Source organism: Poromitra crassiceps (genome assembly GCF_964638095.1).
Source record: "Poromitra crassiceps genome assembly, chromosome: 2".
Classification (NCBI taxonomy): Eukaryota; Metazoa; Chordata; class Actinopteri; order Beryciformes; family Melamphaidae; genus Poromitra; species Poromitra crassiceps.
This window is the reverse complement of record NC_139624.1, coordinates 6,485,034-6,505,411: the sequence shown is the minus strand read 5'-3', so window position 1 is coordinate 6,505,411 and position 20,378 is coordinate 6,485,034. Positions and strand designations below refer to the sequence as shown.

General features: G+C 44.6%; 1 protein-coding gene across 1 annotated transcript in view; it reads left to right on the top strand.

Annotated features, from left to right (window-relative positions):
• The window catches only part of LOC310798176 (NLR family CARD domain-containing protein 3-like), a gene marked incomplete at both ends in the record, with an annotated part of 87,373 nt that overhangs the window by 34,096 nt on the left and 32,899 nt on the right, over positions 1-20,378 (top strand). The window contains one exon of the mRNA XM_083660650.1: positions 19,162-19,335. Coding sequence (XP_083516776.1) covers positions 19,162-19,335 — 174 coding nt within the window. The remainder of the gene's footprint in view (positions 1-19,161; positions 19,336-20,378) is intronic.

Here is a 20,378-nt window from a genome sequence, read left to right as displayed (position 1 = left end):
TGTGTGAACTCAAATGGCCGGGTGCTTGGAATGTGGGGGTTTGTGTCTCTCACTGTGCCTCCACAAAGACAGTTAGTTTCACTCAAATGTCTTTCATTCAATGTCAGTGTTCATTCAACATGTCTATCATTCACTGTCAGTGTTCATCAAAATGTCTGGCCCAACATCAGCAAATCCCTTGCTATTTCCAGGAGTGTGGCGGAGTGTGGCTCCCCCTGGCGGTTGATGTATGCTGCTGCGGTTGTGCTGTCTGTTCTGACCATCAACATATAATAGATGGACTGAGGACCTTGTCCCGTTCAGTGAAGCCGCTGCATGTTAGTTCGCCGCTCTGGCGGCTGTATCCAGTATAGGTCACAAGGCCCGCCTCCCCATGTTAGTGGATGGGGAAATGGACAAACTAAACAATCACAGTAAACGTTAGATAATCTTTTCCCAAAGGTGGTTTGTATCATTTTAGATAGTTCTTCTCATGCTAATGCCTGTGCAAGTGGTCATTTTTCTGATCAGTTTGTTTTTAATTAGTTATTTGACGTATAAAAAGGGATGATTGACAGCTGTGGCAGCCAGTCTCAAGCCGTCATCTGGAGAGGCTCTTCACCTTATAGATCTAGTTTACATAGAGAAGACACTTCTTGGTAAAACAGTAGGAAGACACTGCTTGATCTGTCTACCAGACTGTATATCGATGGACATTGTTTTGAGAAAGGTGTGCAAGGAAGTAACGTTGGTTGGGGACTGAAGTAAGTTCAGAAAATGTGTTTTATGAGTTACTCCAGCTACGTTATCAGTTATTTTAATACACAATGGTTTTAACCGATGAAGGCTAGCATTAGCTGCTTGTGTTTTACCCAGCTGTTTTTTTGTCGGCTTAATATTACTCAGTAGCGACTGGTGCATTTTTGTCCAGGGAGGGCTATACCAAATATAGGCCTGGACAATGGGGTGGAAATCAATATGATAATTATAAGGATTATCCTCAATATCAATATCATATATTTCACGTATGCAAAATCAGTGTTCATCTCATTGAGCTGAATGGTGATGTCAAACAAACCTTACATTTTGAAATAATATTCCTGCCATACCTCATTTGATCAGTTTTTAAGTAACATTATCATCATCAATTTAGACAGCAGAAATGTCACTATTAAAATAACTTCATATCATCACGATGATTCTACTGAAAGACAACAAACAATAATAGGCTATTGAATTATCATCCACTCCAGCCCTAAATCAAGCAAGTAGTAACGGACGTTAGCCTACTAGTAGCCTACCTTCTGAATCATATGGGCAACAGATTAGTAGGCATATCAATCACGGAGCAGATTACAGAAATAGACAGTAACCTGGTCTAGGGCTGGGCGATATGACCAAAATCTCATATCCCGATATAAGTCATTTCATATCCCGATACCGATATATATCACGATATAGCATATTTTCTGTAAATTCTATTTATAGTTTATATAAAAGGACCACATGGCCATTTATTTATGTAGCAGTTGAACCAGTTAAACACAACAACACAAATAATAATAATTAGTTGCAGGGCAGTAGAATGAAACACAAACTGAACCACGCCACCAGTTCGATTTTCAAAGAGGACACTAGCATTTGATGTGTTTGATTTAAGCACTAATTTGGAATCATATCTAAAAGCGGACACTAGGCGGCAGTATTTCTTTAGTCAACGTCAAAATACCAACATGTTCAGTAGAAGAAGAATAAAACGGTAGAAGAAGAAGAACAACGTTAACTAACACAACTCACACAGGGAAAGCTAAAAGCTAAAGCTAACGACAGACGTTTTGTTGTCAGCCCTCAAGGGATTTCCTTGGGATGATGAGAGGAGATGTTTTGCCAGGTTTAACGTTAGGACACATGCAAATATGGATCAAACGCGGACTTAACACAGTGCAAATGCCTGGATAGGCTAGGCGGACGGAGTGGAGGTAACATCTCCCTGCTCTTTAGCCTACAAACGGCTGATTTGTGCCACTTATAAAGGGACACAATGGGCTTGTTGTTGACACAGTCTGGTGCGTGTGTGGACTGTTGACATGAGTAAAAAAGAAAGCACAGCGTCATCCAAATGACGGACAATATTGCCGTAAAGAGTGTGATTTGCAACACAACGATATAAACGATAGAGCATCATATCATACGAAATACATTTTCTATCGTCCAGACGAAATATATCGTCATATCGCCCAGCCCTAACCTGGTCAGCAGCCCTCTGATCTCTACATCAAACTTCCCTTTAGCATCCATATTTACTTGAAAAGCACATGGCATAAACACTTTGGAAGAAGGACTTGCCACAGCATGTGAATGAGTTACATTACATTACCTATGAGGAAAGCATGTTAGTGCATGCAAATAGAGTCCGTCAAGAATGCATTGCCGTCGCTCTACCTGACCCCACCTCCACCTGGTCGCTAGATACCAGCGCCCCGAATCCCTTTGTTTTGAGAGTGAACAGCGCATGTGCAATTTATACAGATCCCTGGACGGCGTCCGTGGCAGAAAGTAGTTGACCCAAAACAGTACACATGTAGATCATTATGAATCTACATATTTATTGCAGATTATATAGGCTACTCACTATCTAATATTCACCTCGCTCATAAAATATATATATATATATATATTTCAATTCAAACTTTATTTCAGACCCAGGGAGATCCATAATATAATAAAAAGAAAAACAATAAAAAAGGCAGTACAATAAATAGTAAGTGTTGATAACAGCACACAGGTTACCAAGATACTCAGGGTCTAGTATACAGACATTTTCGCCAGTGGTTCCACAGTCTGGAAAAGAACTTGCCCGAGCTGCGTTCATGATTGGTCAGTACAGCAATGATGTCATTTACAGATTCAGATGCCCTGCACATAAATCTATACATTAAATTTGTGAGAACGGCAGAGCAAGTCGGTACCCCGATAATGACAAACATAAGGCTTGCACTAGAGCTCCTCTGAGCTTTTAGTAGCAGCCTCATGCAGTCATTATAAGCCACAGTAAGTTTTCTCATGCTGTTTTGTCTATAACGACCAGTGTTGGTCAGTAACGCGTTACTTAGTAACGCGTTACTGTAATTAGTTACTTTTTTAGTAACTAAGTAATATAAGGCGTTACAATTTCCAAAACAGTAATTAGATTACAGTTACTAATCCAAGTAACGCATGCGTTACTGCGTTACATGATTGCCTGCCAGAATGCAGTGTTTTCTATGTAAAAGAAAACATTTTATCCTCACGGACTCAGGCGCACACATATACGTCATAGTGTGTGTGCGCGATACAGCGTCAGAGCGTGCACGCTGGCTTTCAAAACAAACCGAGTCAGAAGAAGGAGACGAGCAAGAGAAACCTGGCTACCTCGAGAGAGAATATGCGGGGATGGAGGCTAAATTGAAGGCGACGCTGGAGGTAGACTTGGGTGTGTTCACTGGATTAACAGATACACTTTGGGTAAGTCAGTGTTGTACACTTTGTTACTTCCTCCTAACCTTCTCGTCAAAGCCTTTCTCACCGTAGTCAGAGGGGCCGGCCCAGGGAATGTTGACAGATCATCACTTTTCTTTCAGCAACGAAGCTTGAAACGTTTGCATTGAGGCTGTTGTATTACCACTCCGAGTTTCCGACAGTAACAGCATCTTTCACTCACGTTATCTGTGTGACTGTCTGACTTTAATTTCGTGTGAAGCTAGCCAGTCTTAACACACCACTTCCTGTTCTTTCTAACCGAATTTCAAAGTAAAATGCCTTTGGCTTTTCGTTTAACATAGCCTATATAATACCAAAGCGAAAATAATTAATACAGTGACATGCTAGACGGTATTTGGGGTAAAAATAAAAATAAAAGTAACTAGTAACGTAACTAGTAACGTACCTAGTTACTTTTTGAAAAAGTAATCAGTAAAGTAACTTTTATTACTTTTTTAAGGAGTAATCAGTAATCAGTAACTAATTACTTTTCCAGAGTAACTTGCCCAACACTGATAACGACACCACAGGTGAGCCGTATACAGGGGTGTACAGTATGCTTTAAAAAAGTGAGATCTTCACAGAGATAGAGCACATTGAGAACTTGCGACACAGTATATTTGCTTGGGCATACAGCTTTCGTCGCTGCCTTAGGATGTCCTTATCATCAGAGAGGTCGTCTGAGATAACATGGCCCAGATATGTAATCTCATCACACGTGCTGAGCAAAGTGCCAGACAGGTAGAAGTCAGGGAAGATTGCCCGCCTGTCTTCTCTACTTCTAATGATCATGAGCTTGCTCTTTTTGGCGTTATAAATAATATCTGAGACAGCCCCGTACTGTGTGCAAATTTTCAAGAGCTGTTGGAGACCAGCACTAGAAGGGCTAAAGACGACCAGGTCATCAGCATACATAAGATGATTAATAACCAAGTCACCCACCCTACAGCCCGTACCTGATGTATTTAACAGCAAGGACAAATCATTCATATATAAATTAAACAAAATTGGTGACAATATTCCCCCCGGGCGGACGGAATTGGACACATGAAAGGGAGCCGATGTCACACTCCCCCATTTTACTCTCATTGTCTGTCGGGCATACCAGTATACTAAAATGCGTACTAAAAAAACTGGGAACCCCACTTTTAGACAATTTAGAAAACAATTTCTCATGATTAACACGATCAAAAGCTTTAGAAGCATCAATAAAACACATAAACATAGTAGAATTGTGCCTATTAAATTTATCTAAAATTTATTTGAGAGCAAAGATACATAGATCAGTTCCAAGTTTTCTTTTGAAACCAAATTGATTGTCAGCAGACTGAATAAACCTCTCAAGTCTACACAGCATAACTGACTCCATGACCTTGGACATGACACTTGCTATGGCTATTGGCCGATAATTGTCTGAGCTGTTCAGCTTCCCTACTTTGTCCTTAACAACAGGCACCAGGACACCAGAGAGCATTGATTCTGGTAGCACCCCATGTACAAAGAGCCCAGTGTAACACATGGCCAACAGAGGGCACAGTTTCCCACTTGCAAATTTTAAATGTTCTGCAGTAATACCATCAAGACCACAGGCCTTACCATCTTTAACACATTGAGTGCCAAGGACGTCTGTGGACGTCCTAAAAAAAAGTAACGAGAAGTGCCAAGGACGTCTGTGGACGTCCTAAAATCATAATTCATATTATTCCATAATTCTGCTGTTTAAGGTCGTACCCAGCCAGTGAGCATGAATCCCTTCAAGGGATCACACGGCGCCACCTTAAAAATCTACACGGGAGCTGCGCCACCCACCTCAGATCCTTTACTTTGTGCAGGAGAAAGCGGAGAAAGCCGTGATCAAAGAGACACCGATGCATGCTGCAGCCAGAGCCATATAGATTGCTCTGTCTGCAGCTGACAGTTGGCTGCGATCCGCGCCCACAACTGAGCTCTTCTGCCTCTGTCTATCTGTCTGCATATAGTTTCTCCACACGATTACCTGCCAGAAAGGCAGCACCCGAAGCCGAACGGCCAAACCTTTTCCTGCAGTCCCGTTTGCCATTTCCTTGTCGCGCTGGGATCCGCCCGGGGCAAAAACGGAGGCTGCGAAAATAGACTGTGTGCGTGTGGGGAGGAGTTTGCAGCTCAGGGGTGGAGAGGGGGGGAGAGGGGGGTGGGGCACGCAGGCTGCACAGAACTACACCATGTCAGTACATCAGAAAATATTAGCTAGAGTCAGTGAATGTGCTTGAAATTAGAGTGCAAAAAGTATTCATAAAAGTGACTTTATCTTGAAAAGTAAAAAAAGACAGCAGAAAACCCTTGAAAGTGCTCTTCTTTCAGAGGTTGTCATTTCATAATGGAACTGTCTAGAAACAAAATTTCTTCTTTGAAAGAAGCAGGAGTGTCCAATGTTTCATTAGAGTCCAGCCCTGTCCATATAGCCCTAATAGAAAAAATTCTATAGCTGTTTTCAACTGAATGGAAGTGAATCTGGCACAGGCTCCAGACAATTTTACTGAAGCGCTGTGGCACTCAATGTGTTAAGCTTCAGTATTGTCTTGCGGATTTTGTCAGGGGTGACAACAACATTATCATTATAATCTACATGATCTACAATATACAGGTTGCTTTTTACACAGTTTAAAAGCTCAAAATATTTCTTTTTCCACAGTTGTACAATTTCATCCGGGCCACTTACACCATCTATATTAGATGGAAAAGCTCTTTTGGAATTACCAATGGTCTTTATCTCTTTCCAAAAAATCATTGACATTATTGTTATGCAACTTCATAGCCAGAGAATCTGCCCTCATCATATTTTCATTTCTTTTAATATAACGCAGAGCACTCTTAAATTTATTGTTAGTGCATTTCATATTTTCAAACATGGGTCCTTGTCTACATTTACCAGACTCAACCCACATTTTAAAAGCGATTCGTGCCTCAGAATGGAGCTTATCTACATGGTTATTCCAACCTGGTTTACCATTACGCTTGCTACTCCTCTGTTTGTATAGAGACCTGCTCGAGACACTAAGAGACTCCACTATATTATCATACAGAAAGCAGAGTTCCTTAAAGTGAAGTACATTCTTACAGTTCATGTCCCGACACAGTAGGGCTTCTTTTGGAATGTCAATTTTACCCAGCAGGGCATCAGAATAAATGGCATACTTATCAAGATTATAAATAGACATAATTCTGTCCAATCAATTTTCCCAATACCACCAGCAGGGCCATCATCCACAGGTAGTAACCCAGGAATATTTCCTGTGTTCAGCACCAAGGAGACAGGCTATGGTCGCTAGTAGCTAAGTCATATTCAATATTTATACTCTTAATAGAGTCATGGGCATCCACTGTACAGAGGCAGTGATCAAGCCAGGAGGTGGAATGCCACGCCTCACTGACATAGGTAAAACTATCCTCTGGCAGGAGTAACTTACTAGATAACATTAAGCCATTTTCCGAACAGAACTGTATTAGTAATTTGCCAAATAGAGAGCTGGCATCTGTTACATCTGCGTTCATGTCACCCAGCACATAGATGCAGGAGGAAGAGTTGTCCTGGATATAGGATTCAATAAACGCTAGTCTACAGAGGTACTCTTCCTCATTTTGAGTGCACTCAAAAGGCATGTAAACATTTAATAAAATACATTTCTTATCATTGCAGTTTAGCTCAATCCCAATAGCCCAGTCAACACCCAATCGGATAACATTGACCAGCTGATCATATTTTTTATTCCACAATATGGCTACACCCCCTGGAATCCTTCCCCGGATAACTTTAGTACAGAGGTCAGTTGTAGATTCACCTACACCATGAAAGCAGCCATGAATCATATTTAAGCGTTCCAAGTCTTGTTTGGACAGAAACGGCTCCCTTTATACACAGAATGTCATAACACTCAAATAGTTTGTCCACAACAAGTCGGCGGGATTTATCAGACTCACTGTGGCCGATGCGCGTTGTAAGATACAACAGAGATGTTCATAAAGAGTTTGTGTAGTGACACAGCGACTACATGGCAGGATGGCTCTCATGTGGAGGCGGAGCTTCATTCACCCCCGCACTACCAGAACCCTTGGGACCGCGAGCCTCATAAAAGCGGCGAACATAAATCCCAGCAGGCCAGAGCTTTGGGTCATACAGCAACATTATCACATTCAGATGTTATGTGAAATGAACTGTACCTGCTGCCTTGGGCCGACTCGATCTTCCGACACGTCACAGTGTTATTATTCAGTTGCTCAGATAAATACTCCCGTAGCGTATCCACTTCAAGAGTGGGAGAAAACCTGGTGGCAAACACGTTTACCAGTTTGGTTTTAACCACACCAATGCCACTCTCAGAACCGGTTCCAACTATTCCCACGTTCTTTTGATCACGTTTCAAGTGGGCTTGCTTTTTGTGTAGTTTCGGTGGCCCAGCTGCTTTCAGGGACCCTGACTTTTTTCGGCTTTTCACATCACTCCACTGTGGGGACAGGGGCTGTGGTCGTGGCGATGTTACCGCTGCATACTGTAGATCAGAGCTGACCACATCCAGCTCCCCCGCTTCTTCACCAGCCCTGTGGGCCCTCTCAGAGGATCCAAGGGACTGTACAGCTGCTGCTGCTGCTGCGCTTCCTCCAGCCCGCTGGACCCTGCCAACGGAACCACGGGGCTGCTCTGCCGCTGCTGGTGCACCTCCTCCTGTCCCGCGGGCCCTCTCAGAGGATCCACGGAACTGCTCCGCCGCTGTTGCACACCCTCCAGCCCCGCAGGACCTACCAGAGATACCACGGGTCTGTTCTGCTCTCACTGATGTTTCGTCAGCTCCGTGGGCCTGTCCAGAGATACTACGGAGCTTTTCTATGTCCGTCAACCGGCGATCCATTGCGGCTGTATTCATTCCCAGATTCTCGTTAATGCTAGACTGGGCATCCAGGGCAACCCTCATCTTGGTGACTTCCCAGCTCAGTTGTGTCACTCTGCTGAGTAGCGCCGAGGCATCAAAGCTGCCAAAACCAACAGGAGGAAGCTGGTCCAGAAAGTGCGACACAAACCTTGGTGTGTCCTCGCCACACTCGTTAAGCACTTCATACAGTCTTTCACATTATTAGTGTCTTTCTGTGGGCCTTTATGTTTGATGTTCCGTACACTAGTTTTGCACAACTCAAACAAGAGCCGCTTTGATTCCTCAATCCATTCAGAGGGAAAGTTGCTCGAGGCTATCAAGACGACCTCATCTTGCGCTAGAGTTCTCATCTTGATGGCAATAAAGTTTAGGAGCTCATCCTCCACTATCACTTTCCCATCATCTGTCTTATACACGTAGGGTTTGGCTCGAGGGCAGACAGAAGAACCACTCGCTCCAGCGTCCAGCATGTTAGCGTGACTCTGCATGTCACAGTAGCCTACAAGACAAAGAGTCCACTGGCTGCTAGTAGCAGCTACAAGCCAGCTTCAATAGCCAGGAGTAGCCAAGTATCAAAAATAAGCATGTAGAATGTCCATACAGCCAGTAAAAATCAATAATAGTCCAGGGTATCCAGAGTTGCAGTTTTAAAAACTTTAGAGATCATTTAAAACATTTAAAGGACAAATGTGCAGAGCAGCCAGCTAGGACGCCCCACCTACACACAAAAAGGAGGGGGAAATAAAACTTATATATATATATATATATATATATATATATATGTGTAGGTGGGGCAGCGCCCTGGTGCCCTCTAGTGGCTGGCCGCCACTGATATTACTAAAACCTAACAACCGATAACGATAACTGGAATAACAACACATATTGTGTAATAATATGTTATAATAATAATAATGTGTCATAATGTGTTTTATAACGTTACAACTCCCGGGTATAAAATGAGGCCTACACAATACCAGCCATTACTAATAGCTAACGGTTTAGCCTGTCGCAAACAGACACTAGGTTTTATTTGGGGTGAAGCACGAGGAGAGTATTTAGCCTATATTATGGATATCTCTGGGAAGTGCTTTTATTATGGGGATGTTCGCAAGCTCCTCTCCTCATAGCTGTTGTATAAGGATACAGAAGAGACAGGCAGCTGGATAACGTCATAAGAAAAATGACCCGACTGAGAGCCAGCACTGGGCTGCCCAGTCAGTAAACGTAAGTTACAACGTAGCCAAAGGTTCAGTTCGATTTCACCTGTTAAACCAATATTTGTTACAAAATGAATTAAATCATAATGTTAATCAAATGCTACGGAAACATTAGCTAATCAACAGAGCTGCAAAGATCAGTTCATCGGATAATAATTTCCCCCTGTGTGACGGTTTGTGCCAGAGAGCACCCCGGAGTCTGGCTGGTAGGAGCAATCTCCGACAACGAAATTCTGATTTCCATACAGGCGTTATTTTGATAAACTGACCTCGTAGTGGGAATCTACATGGTTACTTTTGGCTTAAAGTGCCATATTTACAGAGCTAGAGAGGATTGACTACACAACGCACTGTGCGCAAATCTAGAAACAGCAGCTCTACATAAGAAAGTATAGAGGGGATAGAGGAGGGGGGGGGGGTACTGTGCAGACTCTGGTTCTCTGATCTGAGAAGATTTTGGCTTCAATAGACTATACAGGGAGGAGATAGGCACGCTTTCTCCATTCATATATATCTCAATGGTTCTGACCAGCACGTGATAACCTGACAGCTGGGGGGCAAAGTGCTTCCAGGACATTTATGTGCAGGGAGGGGTGTGTGTCCCCCCCCCCCCCCCATCTGGAGAGGGAAGCATGTATGAACACTGTCACGTGTGACATCACTCTGCCCAGAGGGACTCCCTCTGAGAGTCTGTTGGGGGTCCCCCAAAACTCCAGACCTGGGAGAATAGAGGATGGGGGTCTTAGAACACCCCTCTTGTGCCGTATCGAGTCTACTTTCATTTGATTGAACCAGCACTGTATCCTTCTCATGTGAAGGAGACCCAGCGCCACCACGACGTGACTCGATGCCATTGTCCCCAGTAAGTGCCTCACAGTGAGGGCTGTCACTGTGGCGAATTGATGGAGAAGGGAGAGTAGGACTTCCACCCTTTCTGAGGATAATCTCCCTCTCATGACCCTGGAGTCGAGGTTTATCTCCAGATAGGTCGCTGTCTGACTGGGGAGGGGAGAGCTCGTCTTCCAATTTATGGCAAAACCCAGTGATTGGAGGAGCTCTACTGTCTCCATCGTAACAAGGCAGTCTGTTCTCTTGACTCGTCCAGCAGAATCAGGTCATCCAGATAGTGGAGGACCCTGATATCTCTCCTTCATAGAGGGGCTAAGGCTAGCATGCACTTGGTAAAGGTTTGAGGGGCTAGCGCGTAACCGAAGGAGAGACGGTTGTATTGATAGGCTACCCCCTAAAAGGAGAAGCGCAGGTATTTGGGGTGTGCCTGGCAGATTGGAATATGGAAATATGCATCCGCCAGGTCTATTGTCACAAACCGATTGTGTTGTTTTCTGCACGACATCAGATGTCTGACTGTCAGCATGCCAAACTGACACTTTATTATGAAATTGTTGAAATATGACAGATCCAGAATCGGTCGAACACCGCCTGACCTCTTGGTTGTGAGGAAGTAACAGGAATAGAAAGCGCTCTGTACTTCCCTCAGGGGAACTCGGGAGATCGTCTCTTTTAATAGAAGATCTTGCAATTCTGTCTCCAGAGCCAACTTTCCATCTGGGAAAAATACTTTCCAACTGGCCCTTGAATGGGAGGGTGTTGTTTTGAATTACAGAGTTTAACTTGTTGTCATTGTGTTCCAAAGCCATTTCTGTCCCTGGGAGATTTCTCTTCACAGCAGGCTGCGTTCTGAGAGGGGCAGGGACCGAAATTAACTTTTTGACCCACCGGCCAGTGGCGGGTAGATGGAAAAAATCTACCCGCCAAGCATATTTCTTACCGGCCAAAAAAAAAATGCATTTTTGTGTCACATATATCCATATATATCCATTTTTTCAGTACATTTCAAGTAGATAAGGTATTACGTTGAAGAATACACACTTAAATAAGAGGCCAGAGTAAAATTTGAAGCAAATTATTTTAATAGGCTATATTGATTGATGATTGATTAATCAATACATGTCAAGTCAATCTTGAGCTTAAATTGTTGTAAAAAAAAAAAACAACGCAGCTAAAAGTAATAACTGTGACAGTCTCAGTGCAGACAGCGCACAACTTGGGCTACGGACCTTTCTCTCCCACTTCACACCTGGCACCTGCGTTAGCTCTCCTGCACTCGTTCTCGGCTCCCCTTCGGCTTTATTGGTGGTAAGCATTTTGATTCATCTCCTCATCATACGAGCTCGGCAACAAGCGCGAGCGATTGATTGATTCATTGATTGATTCGCCCGATGTAGGCTGTCAATGTAGCAGAGGTTAAAAGACGCTTTTTACCTCTGCTAAATTGACGACTGCATTCCATTCCAGACAGTCATGTTTGGTAGCCTATAAGGCAGAGCCAGAATGAAACAGTCTCACAAAGCACTCGTGTTAGCCAGCTGCCCACCAAAACACACATGATAACTATTATCTCCTCATATATACTGTATCATACGAGTGTCGGCAACAAGTGTGATTCATTGATTGATTCGCCCGACGTTAGGCTGTCAATTTACCTCCGCTAAATTGACGACTGCATTTCATTCCGGAGTCACGTTTGGTAGCCTATACGAGAGAGCTAGAATGAAACAGCCTCAGGAAGCAATCATGTTATACTACCGCACTGAACTAACGTTAGTTTCAGACTGCTTCCTTGTATATTGTGCGCTGGGATCAGTGCTCCCCAGCGCTCTCCCAGCGTTTAACAGTCGGAAAAAGACGCTAGGTGGACACAGGCGGCTACACACAGTTTTAATATTACATGACGACTATTTTGGGACCCGCCACGTGGCGGACAGACGCCAAACCTAACTCGCCAAACCTAAAATCTACCCGCCATTGGCGGGTGGCGGCCTCTAATTTCGGGCCCTGGAGAGGGGGCATACTCTGTATGGGTGTGTTTCATTTGTTTCAACAGCAGCTTTCAACCCACCGTGCTGCTGCTGTGTGCGCAGGGGCCACTATGAAAGAGAGTGAGAGCGTTATCTCTTGTAGGATTGCTCTGTCTCTCCTCTGGTATTGTTGTAAAGCGGGTGAGAGAGGAAAAGTCATCTCTTTTTGAATGAGGCCGCCTAGGCAAACACCGCTTTCCCTCCTGTGATAGGACAGAGAGCGAGGCTTCCCCTCCTGTGATAGGACAGAGAGCGAGGAGTAGGTGTGGTTACTGACGTCCCAGAGAGGAGGGGGGAGAGTGCGAGCCGGAATCTCACTTCTTTCAGAGTGAGCCCACGTGGGGAGAAATGTGAATTCTGGTGCATTTCTTCCCCTCCTGTGATTGGACGGAAAGGTTGAGTCTTATAGGCCAATCAGGAGGCTTGCTTTTGTCTGAGGTTTTCTGCTGTAAAACCTCTGAGGCCCTCTCGGAGCACCGCCGAGGCAGCGGGCCTCTCGTCCAGGGTGAAGCTGAGCGTGGAGCTGCCGGCCCGGCCTCTTATGGAGGGAGAGTGAACCTATTTGACGGCATTGTGGAAGTCACCAAGCTTTGACACACACACACACACACACACACACACACACACACACACACACACACACACACACACACACATACACATACACACACACACACACACACACACACACACACACACATACATACATACATACGTACATACATACATACACACACACACACACACACACACACACACATACACACACACACACATACACACACACACACACACACACACACACACACACACACATACACACACACACACACACACACACATACACATACAGATACACACACACACACACATACACACACACACACATACATACATACGTACATACATACATACACACACACACATACACACACACACACACACACACACACACACACACACACACATACACACACACACACACACACACACACACACACACACACACACACACAGCTTTGTGATGTTGTATTAAAGGCGCGAGTCTCTCTCACAGCTTTATTATTATTATAAAGCTGTGGTCCAGCGGGAAACGTTTTATTTAATCGTTTTCCTGCTTTAGACTCAAAAAGTGTTTTAGACAAACTAGCTTTCTGAACGGCACCAGCCCCATCTGGAGAATTGGGCTTTGGAGCCGAAGCCGTTAATGTTTGTACACTATTAAAAACACATTACACTTTATCTCTGATATCTTAGTTTTAAGAGGGAGGAGGGTGAAGCCCTTTATAGTGTTTTTATTACCAGGCGGGTGATATTAGGCTTTATACCATGGTCTGGGTGAATACTCAATTCTGATTGGCTGCAGGGTGTCCATTAAAAAGTGATAATGTACAGTTGGTAAAGTTGTTCAGCCAAATGGTCTGTTCACCATTCATATCAATGCGCCATAGTTTCATCAGTGTTATCAAGAGAGCAGTTTGAGCTCTATACCCCCGTTAAGGGTTAATATGCCACTTTTGCAACTTGAGAAAAAAATTGAGTCAGTCAAAGTAAGTATTTAAATCACCCCTGTGTGCTCAGTTTATCAAAAATAACTGTTATTTACAAATTTGATTTTCGTTTCGGAGATTCCCTCTCCTGAGAGAAGCCGGCTCTGTTCTGGTCAGCTGACAGAAGCCGGGCTCTCAGCTGTCAACTGTCAAACCCTCTGTTTACAACTTGCAGCAACCAGCAGCCAGGCGCTCTGGGAGAGCGCAGGTGCGCTGCCTCTATCACTGATACAAATCAAGTCAAAGAGGAAAAAGACGAGATCAACAAAAAGAAAACAACGAAATGGGGAGTTAAGAGCAACACACTGAGAGACGTCCTTGTACAAAACATACCTGGACTCTGAAAGCAGATAGTTTTCACTCTACTCCTGCCTCGCGCCATTTACGTCTTATAAGACCCGCAAACATTAACGCAATTCCCTGGAATGCGAGTTTAAATGACCCAGTTACATGCCGTTGCATTCAGACATTGCCGTTTTATTTTGTATGTTGTTACATAGGCTACGATTGGCCAAATTATTAGTTAGCTTGATTCTAGAATTGTGCCAGGTGTAGAAACTAAGCAGCCATTTTATCCAATGATAGCCTAATCTTGAGCAGCCGAGGGGACTATTTTATCTCGCCGGTTCTCAACTCATATTCAAGGTTATGAAAACTAGATTTTGATTGCAAAATGCATGAAAATATAAATGAATGGTCTTGTTTTGTTTCTTTGGCAAGTGACCATGGTATAAGCGGGTTAATGCACTTCGAGGTGTCCATTATCACTTTTTAAGGGACTTCGCCTCGGACGGTTCACGCCTCCACGTCGTCCCTTAAAAAGTGATAATGGACACCTCGTCGTGCATTAACCCTTACTTATATCAAACTCCACTGCTATCTGATATTTGAGCTGCTTGGCTGGTGGTGAGGACCGGGGAGAAGGAGATGGGATAGGGGGGACACTGAGCTGCTCCATCCTCCTTATCTGAGCAGGACTAAGCGGGACTGGAGCTGTAGCTGCAGGGGAGGAAGAAGAAGAAGCCCTCTTCTTCCCCCGGGCGCACCTCCTTCTTGAGGGCGATGGCACTGGTCTTCCTCCCTCTCTCTCCATGGCGGTGAGGTGGAGCTCATCCCGAGCCGCCTGTGTGGATGGGCCAAATAAGCCGGCTGGGGTTATCGGCCCTTCCAGCAGCGTTTGGTGCTGTTGTGGCAGGATGGAGCTCTCCAGTCAAATGTTCCTCTGGATCTGAGTTGTCCAAGCCATGGTGCAGGAGGAAGTTACTGTTGACGCCTGGGCCAGCTGCATGATAGCCGTAAGAGATGCCACCACCTCTCCCACCACCTGGGCGGGGACCTCGCTGCTCCAGTCTTGCAGCAGGGAATCGGCGGAGGAGGCCAGGACGATTATGTTGTTCTGGGCAGCCCGAGTTTGAGTGGCGCTCTTGTGTGCTTTATCTGAGAGCCGTAGGAAAACAGCGTCTCTCTCCAGCGGCGGGGTGGGTTTTCTTTGTCGTAGAAGGAGGCGCCAGGCAGGAGCACGGGGACCAGGCTGTCTTGAAGTGGAGGATCAGAGGGGAAGCCTCGGTCTGTCTCCCCCTCCACCCGCGTCATGTCCTCCCACCGCATAGCGGGACCTCTCGTGGTGCCCGGCCGGGCAAAGGTGCAGTGTTTCAGCTCATGCAGGCTGGGCAGGGCGGGCCAGAGAGGAGGAGAGCTGCCCTCGGCGTGCGCTGCTCCCGGGGTGGGAAGCTCCAGACCCAATCAGCGAGCCGCTGTGGAAACCAGGCCAGGAAGGTCGAGCCACTGCCCCGCTGCTGCTGGACGAGGGGCGGCAGGCGGAGGAGGCAGAGGGCGACTGGGCGGCGTCGAAGGGTGGGGCGGCCACATCAGCGACGGCCGCCCAGTGGAGAGTGGTTCCCATCCTGGAAAAGAACTCCACTCTGCTCACAAGCTCAGCGTGCAGAAGCTCTCTGCAATGCAGGCAGGCGAAGTCAGAGGATGACAAACCCATCCTCCAGGTTCATGTAGGTGGCTTGTAGGAGGCACTCATGGGCAAACACAGATGCTAGGCCTGAAGCCAGAGTTAGGGTGCTTCAGCCTGGCACCCGTGCCGCCCGGAGCTGCTGTTCTTCTCAGTAGTCATCTTGCTGCTGAAGAAATGTTGGGAGCAGATCGATGTGCGCGCCTGCCTTATATACCCCACATGCTGCCCTCAAGGGGGCGTGGCCATGGTTGGTGACACCAAGTAGAAAATATCTTTAGTCATCCCTGACGCGAGGGATTACTATCCTATAGAGACACTGCAAAACATGTCATCATTCAGAAGCCACGCCCAAGACGGGGGAAAATACAAGGAAGCACTGCCTACTACAGCTGGCAAAACAAACCGCGGCTAACCGGGGCGAACGGAGGAACTCTCATCAGATATAAATAGTTTTGCGGGGTTTTACAGGGATTCGGACAGTTTTCTTTTTAGATAATGTCAAAAGATTATTTCAGTACACGTCCTCCAACGGAGAGGGAAAGGTACATCGAGAAAATTAACTAAGTTGGCCTGGAGCAGTGTCCCTTTTCATTACCCAAACAACGCTGGATAAACGATCCCACACAGTGGCCTGAAGTGAAATACTATGACATGAGCTTTTAGGCATGTTTAAATGAATGAAAATAACGCTGGTGTAACATCAGACAGATGGCATCAGACACGCTGGTGTTCTCCTACAGTATGTCACGTAGTTGTACACAAAGATCATATATATGGAAGATGAACACTCCAACTTACTTCCTTGACAGCTAAATCTACATTTTCTTCTCGTGAATGCTCAATGGCTTCCTTGTTTTGCTCAGGAGTACAAAAAAACTTTAATTGGCGATTTTTTACATTTGTTGTGTGCGCAGCCCACCACACAATAGCCCTGAAAGTCTGTACAGATTTTATATATATATATATATATATATATATATATATATATATATATATATATATATATATATATATATATATATATATATATATATATATATATATATATACACATTATATACATATACATTGTGCTTATGTGTGTATGATTTGTGTGTGGGCCACCCATCACAAAGGGCCACTGTGGGGCCACCTTTGTGAAATCTGCCTGACTGAACATGCATTTGTGTTGCTTACTCAGTGTGGGTCCGCCCTATACGCTCACTACACAGCTTGTGTAAGGCCTCCAACACTGTAAAGGCCCCGCAAAATAATAATAATAATTGAGCAAAGGAAGTTGCATCTATCAGAAGTGACAACTAATCGATCCATTGCAACACTAGTGCACAGCAATCCTGCCATTTTGGCCTGGAGGAGACACCTCTGATTGGCTGCCACGGTTCTGTGCTGTTGTCCCATTGGCCAAAAGCAGCGCTGTCAAAAGCAAATGTGTCAACTCTTACCTCTTACCTTCAACACTCTTTCGGCCTCCCTCCGCCTCCCCAAAGTGTTTAGTTTAGCATGCGTCAATGTAAACAGTAGCTACTACATCAAATCAAATCAACTTGTATTTCTATAGCACCTTTCATACATAAAATGCAATTCAAAGTGCTTAACAGTAAAAAGAAGTAGAGTAAAAGACAATAAAAACAGAAAATACAATAAAAACAGTAAAAATACAATAAAAACAATACAGCAAAGTAATGAAATTATACAACAACAGTGGTGCAGAGGAAAAGCAAAATTAAAATATGAAGGAGGTGGAAGTCAAGGGAATGCAAGGCTAAAATATGTTTTCTTTTAAAAGTGTGTTTGGTTTGTGATGCTCTCAGATGCTCTGCATGCTATTCCAGAGGAGAGGAGCATAGACACTAAATGCTGCCTCTCCGTACTGCTTAGTCCTCAGCCAGGGAACAACTAACAGGCCAGTGCCAGAGGATCTGAGGGGTCTAGAGGATCTGAGGGGTCTAGAGGATCTGAGGGGTCTAGAGGATCTGAGGGGTCCAGCAGATCTGAGGGGTCTAGAGGATCGGAGGGGTCTAGAGGATCGGAGGGGTCTAGAGGATCTGAGGGGTCTAGAGGATCATAGGATACAAGTGTAACCGAGGTGAATCAGTGTTGATTCCTCGTGAGTCCAGTGTGGTAGGGAGGGGATTGGTTAAACTCACTCCCCAGTATAAAGGCATGTTAATCAGCTCCACCAATGGAGCTAGCTCTCTTGATGGAGTGGTTAGTGCCTTTGACTCCCAAGCCGAAGGTCGGCAGTTCGTATCCACCCCTGGGCAAGCCCTTAACATGGGTTGCTGCAAGTACCACCTACACAATGCTGTTACACAAGCATATCTGACAGGTACTCAGGCGCAAGGCTGTTGAGTGATTTAAAAACCAATCCCCCCCCAATGGGGGTGGGGGTGTGTGTGAGTGTGAGAGAAACAATAACACTAGTGTGTTTAAAATGAGATATTCCTCTAAATATGGCTAAAAAAGATCCAAACATGCAAAAGGGAAGAGGCCCACTGAGAATGGTCCGCCCCCTCTGAAATGAGAGGGTGACTCCACCCCCTGGGTGATATGTGTAATTAAGATGTGTTGATATCTGTTATGTACCTTGTAATTTATTATTTATTGTATTGTAGTTTTGTTTGTGCTGGCAACCTGCCCTGGGACTGCAGGTGGAAAATAGCAATTTGCTATAATCTGGTGCAAAGCATCTTTTCTCTCTGACATCAATGTTATCTCTGCACATGGTCCCTGACAAATAAACTAAAGTAAAACTAATCAGAACGTGGTCCAGAGTCCCCACGGTCATGGTGCACCGCATGTCCGGGTTGCTCCAGATGAATGATTTTTGGTTTTTCAAAGACAGAAAAGTGGATTTTATGCAATAATTTGGAAGCAGCCACTACATTTATTTAGAAGAAGAGGATGTTAGGCGTCGGATAGCGTCTTCACTTCAAGTTTCTGCTGTGGTTAAAGTGTTTAAATGTGATTAAAACAACTGTTATTATGATTATTACAATTATTATAACTACGATTATTATCATTGTGATTATTATTATCATCATCATCATCATCATAGGTATATTCATTCAGCATAAAGTTATTGGTATGCTTGTTCTCAGCTCTGTTTTGATAATAACTGATTCTACATTAAATCTGTCATCACAGACTTGTTTACTGTGGACTCACAGAGGCTCACTGTGAAGTCGTGGCCTCAGCTCTGAAGTCCAACCCCTCCCATCTGACAGAGCTGGTCCTGAGTTTCAACAAGCTGGGGGCTTCAGCTGTGAAGCTTCTGTCTGCTGGACTGCTGAGTCCACACTGTCGACTGGAGACTCTGAGGTCAGTTCTTTGTTCATTAATAGATGTTATCTGAATATCATGCTGACATTTAATGTAAAGAACACAGGAGCTGGAGATGAGCACCCAGATACTTCAGGTGAGGTGCAGACTGTCTGAAGAAGGCGTCACGTGAAAAGATGGAGAACTGCACACTCTGTTATGCTTCTATATTTAAATCAAGTTGTGACCTGATGTTTCAACACACTGTGCCTTCATCAAGGTCACAAAAAGTGTAGACTTTACAGCCTAACTTAAGAGATAAATAAGCTTCAGCTGGTGCAACAGTTATCCTGGTCTCAATGAGGACTTGGAGCTCTCATCATACTTATAGCCATGGCCTTAGTCCTAACATGTAGCCATTGGTTCTCTCTCCTTTGATTCCCAATGCTCTTTCCTCAAAAACACTGTATTGCTCATGTGGTTTCGTCATTGGTTTTACTGTATTTTTATTGTTTTATTGCATCTGTAGTGATGGTGTCATTTGGTTGACTTGCTACATTTTAATGTTTGTTTTCTGGATTTCTCTGTGTGTCATCACACCCTGAAGAAGGTGCAAGCCGACACGTGTTGGTGTATTTTAATGATTCAAGCCCATTAAATTTAAGCCTTTTACATTTTCAAACCTCCTTGAGTGCCTGCCATTTTTATGCCCTTTTGGTTATGAGTCTTCCTCTCCATTTGATTCATTTTCCTTTCCAAGAGTTTGAGGGACTCAAAACAATATTTTCTCTCCCCAGGATGGCGAAAGCGGCAGGTCATGCCTTCACCATCCTGGGAAAAAAGATATCGCCTACAGTTTTCGAGGCTAGCAAGCTAGGTAGCTACCAATTGTTTTCTAAGAGGCGGAGTGTTTCGGGGATGCTGCTCTAGCTGTGGTATATGCTAAATACCACAGCTGTGAACCAATCAGATTGCTTGATTTGAGAGAGCCCTTTTATAATTCATATGGCTCTATCTTCCCAACGGCGGTAATTTTGCATTAGCGCCCGTTTTGCGCTGGAATAGCGCTGCGCAAAGCCTTAATTGTGGGGGCGTGTCAGCCC